This window comes from Lolium perenne, chromosome 7 (genome assembly GCF_019359855.2).
Source record: "Lolium perenne isolate Kyuss_39 chromosome 7, Kyuss_2.0, whole genome shotgun sequence".
Classification (NCBI taxonomy): Eukaryota; Viridiplantae; Streptophyta; class Magnoliopsida; order Poales; family Poaceae; genus Lolium; species Lolium perenne.
In genome coordinates, this window is record NC_067250.2 from 60,417,261 (window position 1) to 60,428,011 (window position 10,751).

The 10,751-nt window shown below is 45.2% G+C and overlaps 1 protein-coding gene across 1 annotated transcript; it reads left to right on the top strand.

Moving 5' to 3' along the window:
* The first annotated feature begins 4,477 nt into the window (after window positions 1–4,477).
* LOC127317343 (GDSL esterase/lipase At5g37690-like) lies at window positions 4,478–6,542 on the top strand. The gene is made up of 6 exons (XM_051347898.2): window positions 4,478–4,824; window positions 4,932–5,059; window positions 5,152–5,278; window positions 5,384–5,496; window positions 5,609–5,858; window positions 5,933–6,542. The coding sequence occupies exons 1-6, from the start codon at window positions 4,563–4,565 to the stop codon at window positions 6,367–6,369; spliced, it is 1,317 nt and encodes a 438-aa protein (XP_051203858.1). The 5' UTR covers window positions 4,478–4,562; the 3' UTR covers window positions 6,370–6,542.
* The last annotated feature ends 4,209 nt before the right edge of the window (window positions 6,543–10,751 follow it).

Sequence of the window (10,751 nt, forward strand, 5' to 3'; positions counted from 1 at the left end):
TAATAATGATGTAAAGTGTGTATAAAACATGTGAGTATCATCATAAAAGTAGCATGGAACATAAGAAATTATAGATACGTTTGAGACGTATCAGCACCCTATGCACGGCGTCATATGAAATGGCACAACTTCTGCTCGGTGCTTGCCTGATGATGGTGCAAGTCTGGTGCATTATTCTGCCGATGGCTAATGTACCCGCATGTTTCCTTCCAAGGTAGGATCAATCGCTGCTGGAATGGTTGTGAACCACGCGAGGCATGCTTCCCAAAATCAAGCACAAGGGCTGGAACTTCCTCACGCAGCTGGTCTGGTAGCCGCTGTGGAAACACATTTTCCAGGCTCGAGCGGACACAATGGCAAATATCATCGCGACGATCCTGGGCGAAACTGACCTTTGGCTGAGAGCAGGAAGACAAAGACAGTGTGAACAACTTCACAGACCGCGGGAACCTGATTAATTTGTATTCCTTGTTTAGAGTAGCTTTCATTTTGTTGTACTCTTGCGCACCTAGCTAGTTCTCACTTTTACGTGCTTTCTTTAGGTTGTAATTGTTTTCCTCTATTAGCAAAAAAAAAATATCATCGACATCGCCTTCTACTTCTTCTTCTTCTTCTTCTTCTTCTTCTTCTTCTTCTTAAAATATCATCGACATCGCCTTCTTAAATATCATCGACATCGCCTTCTACTCTAATTCTTTATTATTTCCTAAAAAAGTATTATACCCTACCTTTTCATAGCTAGGATGCACACAGTCATAGAAACACACTTAAAATATTTTTTCCTTATTATTTAATTCATGAATGAACTTGTACTTTAAAACAGTATTCCGTTCGTTCCATATTAGTTAGCTCTGATTTAATACAAATTATACTAAATCAATGACAACTAGTATGAAACAGAGGAATGTTAATTTCTAGTTACAATATTTTGTTGTTGTTTGGTATCAAATTTATTTTGTGATATTTTTGTAATCTAACCATTCATTATTTGCCTAATAGTACCTTAAGAAGTGATTGCACTAGAGGCTTCCATTCGCGGGCCACACCCGTTGCCTATATTTGATTCTAATATGTTTTGTACTGAAGAACAAAGTTCTTATATTTTTTGAGAATTCCCAAATCACATTTAAGTGCCAAACTAATAAATAAATAATGTTGTAGAAGTTGAATTGAGTAGAAAATAACAATTGAAACATACCTAAATAAAAATCAACATTTATGTCAAATGCCCCAATAATTTTTATTTAGTATTCTCACAATTTAAGAAAATGAATCAGAGGGTTATTATATTTCGTGTACATAAAATCCATTAGAAAATTTCCGTTCATAAAAGTGAAAGTGCATCATGATCCTTCATATGAGTTTGGATGATTAACGAAATAATGTGCACATCGGGTGTGATCAATTGTGGTGTCCCAAAAGCATGTGTTGCAAACAACGACATTGATGGGCCCTGAAACTATAATTAAATAAATCTAACAATATAAGGATTCTATAGATTTTTATTATTTGATAAATGAAGTTAAGTATATGATACTTTATGTAAGAGAGGTCAATTCTTATGTTTCTTGATGACTTCGGTAATACTAGACTACACCAAAATTTCCAAAGTCTTTGCGATCTCTACAATTATGTTTTGTCGGGACTATGCGTGTTGATGTTTAATTAACAATATATGAGCTCGGGATGGAGTCTGCTATTTTAGATACTCTAGAAAAATTGAAAGCATCAAACAGTTGATCAACCCTCAATTCATGTGCAAGAAACTGGCCAAAGATTCTCAGCGGAACTATATTTTGAACACTTATTGTACAAGGCATATAATATTGGTAAATAGATCAACTTATTCCTTAGTTTCTATCATCAAAACAATATCCACATAATGTAACGACAATAACTCACTCTAGAGATCGGTAAGCTACATCGCGAAACTATTTGAGTGCAACCTCATAAATCACATCTCCTTTTAAAATATTTGCCCGGTCAAGTAGGATTATTGCATGTGTAGAGGGAGTTAAAGGTTTTGAGGAGAAAACATATTCTTATGAATATTTTGGTTTCTTATTTTAGGCAAGGATATGATATTTTGCATGGATTGAGTAGTTAGTTATGGGATCCCCACTTGTTCGTTGAAGTTTTGAAGTTCTAATCTAAGACCAAGTTCTACACTTCGATGGAATCATTTTTCATGTATAGTGTCTACCAGATTTTCCATTGGCTATTAGACATTGTACAATTAATCACAACCAAGTTCATGGAGTTTCACTATTTTCAAGTAGATTGGTTGTATCCGAGGTTGGGATCGGAACATCTGATTTTGCATTGTTTTTGTCCTTAATCTATCAAATATACCTATCTAAGTTTGTATGATTTTGGAGAATATCCGTGAGCCCATTCTTGAATAGGTCTTTGAAATCTTGGAATGTCGGAATCAAATTTTTTAGTGCACATATTTGTATTGTGTCCTAACCTCGGTTAAGCCATTTCATGTTTTGCAGAAATCTTAGCGGAGAGTTGAAAGATCTTCATTAACGTTTCATAGAAACCTTCTTTTAAAGAATTAAATTACTAGAACGTTCACTTTCAAATTTGAAAAAAATCCAACTGTTTCAAATTGTCGGAATCTACATATTTAATTTATTTCAAGAAATGGTTACAAACAGAAGATATAGTCGTTATTGTGAATGTTGGGGCAATAGGGTTTAAAGTTGGAATGTAAGGGATATGTGCTTTTGTGCATCACTTGTTTTGAGGGGTATGTAGCACTTCGAATTCCCTTAATTTCCTATCACATTCATGTATGCTGTGCGTTTTCCTTCATCTTCATGAAGAGCCAAATGTTGATTTTTGTGAGGAAATTATAGAGATATGTGCTCAATTGAGCATCATGTGCTCAATTGAGCATCATGTTAACCTCTATCCCAAAGAGTATCGTCCACAACTTGTTACTCTTGGAGTCTGGCTTCTCCCAGATGTTCAAGAGTCACTTTGGAGCCATCCAAAAGTTATTTATTGTCTAAAGAGTTTGCGATCGTTCGGATTTCGTTTGCCACAAACCTCAAGAACTACAAGGGGGCTCCATGTTCACTTTAGTGCTAACTTTGATTGTTGGGTCAAGATTTTTAGAGAAGAGACACAAATGTTTCTAAGAACCCAAAATAAGACAACGAACAACCATATGTCATATGGTTGTCTATATTACTTTATGTCTTGTTTTCACATATATTTTTGTGCAATCCACTTAATACTAGCATGTTGAATTTTCTTTTCTTGAGAACCAATGGTTAATTTCTCAGGAAACCAGACGTAGGATTTTTTTATTTCATTATCCAACGTTGCTGGTCAATAGTTTATACGTTTTCATACAAAGTTTCGCTATCACGAGATGAATGGGCGGCCAGATAACATATAAATGTTGCACGATTTTTTTTCTTCTAAATATCATACTATGGAAATTATTGTGAAACTGGAACGTCTATAGTAATGTGGACAATTTTTCTATATTCTCTTCCTCCTCGTCCAATAGTTCAGTTCCTTTCCTTAGTGAAATCTCCCCCCCATGAATTTGATTCACTCTTATGAAACAACAAGAAAGAAGGATCAATCGAGGATCCAATATCTATTTCCACGGAAGAAGTCAAGTAGCAAAATAAGGACACCCAAACAAACCCTAGATCTTTCGATTGACATGTGGCCGATGAGGCACCCTTTCGAGACTAAGATCTGGGATAGTTATGTTTCGTTTGGTACTATCCCGCGTTATCATAGTTTATTATGCTCCATCTAGTTGGTGAGCATGTGTGCATCATTTTGATGGAGATGCCGGGATTTAACCTCTATTTCGAAAAAGCTCTAGTTTGTCAGCTGTTTTTGGTATAATATGTAGAGAAGAACATCAAAATCCGGCGACGTCATGTCGGTGGTAATTACATGCACTGTTTTTCTTTGTTTTATATTATAGTAATTTGGTTATACTATAAACGGCTCTTGGTAAACATAGACCTATTTTTGCTTTGTTTTTCTAGAGCATATCTTGGCCAAATACACTCATTTTCCAGGACAATTCCGTGGAGATCCCTCGAGAAAGCTCATGAACGAAAAGTGAAACAAAGTACTCTACGGCTCCCATAGCCCCCAGCTCTTATTCCCAACCAGTTTCTTGTTCTTTGCACCAAGCTACCCCAAGCCATCAAAAACCGTTTGCAAGGTGAGCAGGGCATTTCCACAACAACCAGAGCTACCACCTCTGCTGTGCTTACAAAAAATGTCAACTAATCCCTCCCACTGTTTAAACGTCCAAGCCTTTTCTCACACGATTAGCTGTTGCAATTCAATCACTACACCCAATCGGGGACACAAAAATTTCTCGCTACTAGAAGGACCAAACTTACGGTAGATGGCATTGTCCCCTGACGTGCAGTGTCGCTACTACACTACCACCGTGTGTGCTATAAAGACCAACGCCAGCTGATGCACTCTATGCAATCACCAGTCACCACCAATTACCTGCACAATACAAGCACAAGAGCATTCCAACGGAGAGAAAAACAGAAGGAGCAGCAATGGCAGCTCTGGGCGCCACGGCCGTGGCCATTGCCATGCTCCTGCTTGCGACCATCACCAACGTGGCTCTGGCCACCACGGCGACGACAGCGAAGGGACCGGTGATCTACATTTTCGGCGATTCGATGTCAGACGTGGGAAACAACAACTACCTCCTCCTGTCCATCGCCAAGTGCGACTACCCCTGGTACGGGATCGACTACGAAGGTGGATACCCCACCGGGAGGTTCACCAATGGCAGGACCATCGGCGACATCATGGGTAAGTCGCGCACGGACATGATCAGCATTGCTGCCAATTCTTTGCTACGCCAATCACGAGTGGCAAGATGTGACATGTGTTTCGCGGCTATCTATGCGTGTTTGCAGCTGCTAAATTCGGCGTGCCACCGCCACCGCCGTTCCTCTCCCTGTATATGACCGACGACGAGGTGCTCGGCGGCGTCAACTTCGCGTCCGGCGGCGCAGGACTTCTCAACGAGACCGGCATTTACTTTGTAACGAACGCTAGTTTGCTACTTCGCGAGTGAATCTGGTTTATTTGCCAGCCAGAAGCCTGACGATATGTGGGCTCTCGGCGATCTTGCAGGTTGAGTACCTGTCGTTCGACAACCAGATATCCTACTTCGAGCAGACCAAGAACAAGATGATCAGCAAGATCGGCAAGAAGGCCGCCGAGGAGGTGGTCAATGGCGCAATCTTCCAAATCGGACTTGGTACAGTTACAAGATTTTTTTCTCTCCAGCTGATCAATATCAGCAGTTGCACGAAACGTGCAAGTTTGGGGTTTTCACACGACGGTCATGCACTGCTTTGTGTAGGGAGCAACGACTACGTGAACAACTTCCTGCGCCCGTTCATGGCGGACGGCATCGTGTACACCCACGACGAGTTCGTCGCCTACCTCATGGACACCATAGCCCAGCAGCTCACGGTACGCACCACGGATCGATCGACCGATCAGCCAAACGAAGACAGAACGTGTCGGCGCAGTGTCCTTCAGAATTACTAACACTAGCAATGGCCAAATTACTTTGTTGTTGCAGAGGCTCTACCATCTCGGGGCGCGCAAGGTGTGGTTCACGGGGCTCGCCCCGCTCGGGTGCATCCCGTCGCAGCGCGTCCTGTCCGAGACCGGCGAGTGCCTGGAGGAGGTGAACGGGTACGCCGTCAGGTTCAACGCCGCGGCCAAGGACCTGCTCGCCGGCCTCAACGCCAAGCTCCCCGGCGCGCGGATGTCCCTCGCCGACTGCTACGGCGTCGTCATGGAGCTCATTGAGCACCCCCAGAAATACGGTAACGATCGAAACGAACTCCCCAAGAACCTCTCCTAAGTACATGCTGAACGTGACGGATGATTCTGGCCGCAGGGTTTACGACGTCGCACACGTCTTGCTGCGACGTGGACACGTCGGTGGGGGGCCTGTGCCTGCCGACGGCGAGCGTGTGCGAGGACCGCAAGGAGTTCGTGTTCTGGGACGCCTACCACACCTCCGACGCCGCCAACCAGGTCATCGCAGCCCACCTCTACGCCGACATGGTCAGCTCCGGCGACGCGCAGGAGCCGCAGGGCAACGCAACCGCCGCGCCCAAAGTCGTGCGATCACCGCCCCGCCCCTTGCCGCGCGCGCCGGCATCCCGGCCTGCCGTGCGCGGCAGCAACACCACCTCAGCGCCCCGCGCCGCGCCGGCATCCCGGCCTGCCGTGCGTGGCAGCAATACCACCTCAGCGCCCCGCGCCGCGCCGGCTGCCCGACCTCACGATGTCGTCGGGTCACCCCTCGCCGCGCCACCTCCCCGGGCTTGAGCGACAGCCCGATCGAACTGCCGTGCATGTGCCACCAATCTCGGCCCATTTTCGTGTTTTCCTTCATCTCCATTACTGTACTGTACCAAGTTAACCTGAATGTACTCGGACACTCGGCGAATTAAGTTAAATTAATCAAGCAGAGCGCAGATTGTTTCCACAAGAAACCCATACATGAATCATGATGCTTCCTAGGTTTTAACGTGTCCGATTCCGAGCTGTTCCCGTTAAGATCTTGCGCCAGACAACGCATTATCAGTTCAGCATCCATCTCCGACTCGGTCTACGAGCCGACGGATACGACTAGTTAATATAGTGGTCTTTTTATTTTCGTACCCTCGGTTTCTTAGTTTTTTTCCAGTTCTTCCTCAGTTTTTCCCTTGTCTAAAACCCGCAGAAGAAGCTTAGACGGTAGGATTCTCGTTTAGTTGACCGTTTCGACGTGTAGGACCACGTCGTGTGGGGCCGCGTCGCGTGGGGCTGGTAGAAAGGGAACCGCGTGGGACAGGACGAGACTGCGTTTGGTAGCACGTGAGCAGGAGTTGGGTTCTGTCTCTCTTTTTTTTTTGCGAATAGGACACTGACATTAAAAGAAACACCGAACAGTACAAAGCAGCTCAAGAAAAAAGAAAATTACAACGAGATCCTTGAGAAGCCCAAATTGGCATATCTCTTTTTAAGAGCACCTTTTTTCCTTTCTCTCTGTCTTTTTTCACCAAACTATTATCAAATCTAGAGAAGCTTCCATTTCAACCCATTCGAGGTCTGGCCCATGTATAATTTGAAGGACACCGCTTTCAACCCGTATCGGCCACTATATATCACCGTCGGAGCGGCCAATGTGGGTCTGAACCCTATCCCCTCTATGTTGCTTCCCCTGCCCCTCCGCCGCACCACCCGCCCCCGAATCCTCGCGCGCCGCCGACTGATCCATATCGCCGCAACAACATGGGGTTAGGCAGGAGCTCCGGCATGTGTCTGCATTTTTGCTCTAAGTTACTAGCATGTAGCAGCAGTTCATCACCACATTACACAGTCCATGAATTCGCAAGTATTGAGATAAGGTCACTAATGGTAAGAAGTGCTTCAGCTATAATTCTGTTTTAATTTTCTCCAATTGAGATTCTCCTTAATAATCAGTTAAAATACAAATTGAGGTTCTCCTTAATAATTAATTAAAATACAACTTTTAGGTATGAAAAATGATGACGCTTGATCTCAAAGGGAGACCGAAGAGTTAAATGATAACTTTTTCCTATGTTCTTTCGATGTAATTTAATTATATGAGACATTGTCACTACTATGAACAATTTGCATTTTTCTGTTGTTATTGCGAATCTACATATATCATATGGTTGTGTTGGATTTTTTTTGACTTTGAATACCCAATATAAAAAATCTGGCTTCGGCACTGGTGCTGGCTACAGTGCTACACTATTACACTACTGTTCTTACTCTCATCCGTAACATACTTTAACATGATGCTTCTTTGGTTCTAATCCTGAACTATCTGACTCCGAGCTGTACGTCCGCGTCGGCTTTGTGAAGCACATCCCGTTCCCGTTAAGGTCTTATACGAGACAACGTATTGGTAGCAACCATGTCCGACTTGGTCTACGAGACAGCGGATTATTACTTATACCGGCTGTTGCTGACATCGAAAAGAAAAAAGAATCTTCACATCTCATTGAGTAATTGTTCATAGCTAGCGCGTTCGCGTCCCAAGGATGCCGACGTTCATGTACGTAATCGGGCTCGTCTTGTTCGGGGGTTCATTTCTGGTGTTATTAATCATGCTCCCTGCGGCGATCTGCTGCGGGGAGGCGGTGGCGGAGCTATTGCCGGAGTACGCACCGGGGCAGCGGAGGCCGGCGGCACCGGCGGTACCGGCGCCAGTGGAGCTCATGACGCCTGCTGCGCCGGTGGTCGTGAAGCTGAGGTACTTCCGGTACTCCACGGAAGGCACGAGGGCGTCGGAGGAAGCTGGTGTGTGCGCGATCTGCCGGGAGGTGTTGGAGCACGGGGAGAATTGCAGCGAGGTGTCCGACTGCCGGCACTTGTTCCACCGGAACTGCATCGACGAGTGGCTGAAGAGCAAAACGACCTGCCCGATGTGCAGAGGTGACGTCGTAGAACGAGTATCAGCTGCCGATGACATGGTTTAGCTTTGGCTCTAACTTGTCAGCGGAAAGAAAAGCAGACCACGCGTCCTACCAGGCAATGTATTAAATCAGTGTGCTAATCGACACAGTTACCAAAGCCAACAGTACAAGAATCAGATCGAGTACCGTTGAAGGAAACCAATCTGTCTCCAAAGGCGAAAATCCTGCACGAGCGGGTCGTACAGGGCAAATCGCTGAACTACCTTTTCTAGATGACCATGGCCACACTGGTCTCGAAACAACAAAGGCGAATTGTAACTTAATTAGGGCTAGTTTGATCCAAAGAAATGTTAAAGAAATTTTGTAATAAGATTTTTATTCTTAGGAACTTTTTTTTATTTGTAGGATCGAAATTATTGGGAATGCATAGATTTTCTTTTACAGGATTGCATTGCACTATGTTTTGGACAAAAACTTAATTCAGTCCACTCAAAGCACCTTATGTTACGGTACTTTTTTGTTTTGTTTTTCTTGCTATTCAAACGCAAATTAAAGAAATTTTAAATCTTATAGGATTCAGCTCAACATGACATTATAATCTAGTACGATTTTTCAGTTCATGTATTCTGAGAATCTTACGAATCAAACAGTCCTTACCAAGCTCCAAATCAGATGCTCTCCCTGACGACTTATCTGACTGGATAGCAGCGACTACCGACGAGCTGTCCAAACGTCCCCGCTGTTCTCCTTCGCCGTAGTAGAAAATTCCATTTGGAGCTCCGGTTGGTCGCCCTTGACGCTCAAACCACATGTGACATGCGAGTTAATTTGTTGACTTACACCATCTTTACCCATATTCCCTAAATGGTCCTCCAAAGAGTTTTTGTGGCGCGCCGAAGGTTTGATCGGTTTCAATCGCACGCTCCAAAGACCTTCCTCATCCAACATGACCTAATACTCGAACACATCCCCGTTACACAAGTGATATTGCGGGGACGCCGAACACAATGAAATACCACGTCATGAGTGGCGGGCCAGCCTCGTCAGCGGGACAAACCAACGCTCACGGGGTCTTAGACCGTCGCCTACCTCCGGTCAAGTTTCTTGTGAGCCGTGCAGTTTCCACACCATTTGCATCGCTTCGTGGTCATCCACGCCGCCCTGTATAAAAGGCACATCCACGTTGGGTGGTCATCCACATTGAGTGGCATGGCTCCGTGGTCATCCACGCAGTTAATTGCGACTAACCGTTCCAGCCGCCTCGTCTGTTGTCTCTGTATAAAAGGCGTATCGGTATTCTCGGCGATTCCACACCATTTTCGCCGCTTCCTCACACCTTAGCCATCTCGAGCAGCCGCCGCCGCAGCATCCTGTCCGCAAACGATTCGGGCGTGGCAACCTCACTGTCACCGAGGCATGGGAGTTGTAAGGGGGGCGCTACCCTTTACCGTCGAACATGCATCTGCCGAGCACACGTCGGGGTTCAACGGAGCGTTCATGTCGTCGTTGAACGATCACAACGCCTGGGAGGGGAACATCGAGGATGTGATCGCCATGTCCATCCGCGATAGCGGAGGCCGCTCGTCGACCTGACACACGACAATGATGTGGCTGGTCTCAGCCGCACGTTGAAGGAAGAGCCTGCCGATCCTCATGGTAAGCCCGCCGACGAGGACTACAATTTCTTCCAGTATTATGACCACTCTGGCCGCCCCAGACGCCATTAGTTTATTTTATGTTTAAATTTAGTCAAATTTCATTCAAATCCTTGCAATATATAACAAATTGAATTTATTCGAGTGTTTTCTGGTTTAATTTAAGTTTTTAAAATTTATGTTTGGGGGACGCAACTAAAAATAGACGCGCCCCAAAAGCGACACCACACGATGGCGTCCCCGAAACGATCGATCCGACGCTTTTTCTGGAAGCCGTATGGGGGACGCGACTAGAGATGCTCTTACCTTATTGGCAACGAACGCTTCTTGGTTCTCACGGGTTGTCACCCAATGTAGGATTTTCCCAGCGAACCAAACATACACATAGCCAAACTAATGATGAAGAGGGAGGCAATCGTTGGCCATGCCTAAGCGCCGTCGATGAGCTATGTAAGTTCCCAGGCTGCGCGGCCACCTCTACAACTACGCCCATCACTTTTTCCGCCGGCTACGCCTTGTCCGTAATGCAGGTCCACGCGCTGCTCACCCATTTCACCGGCTCTCGGGCATCGTCACTAAATGTCCCGTGCTACAAGGGCGTCGTCGGGGCCCCTTGTCTGGACCT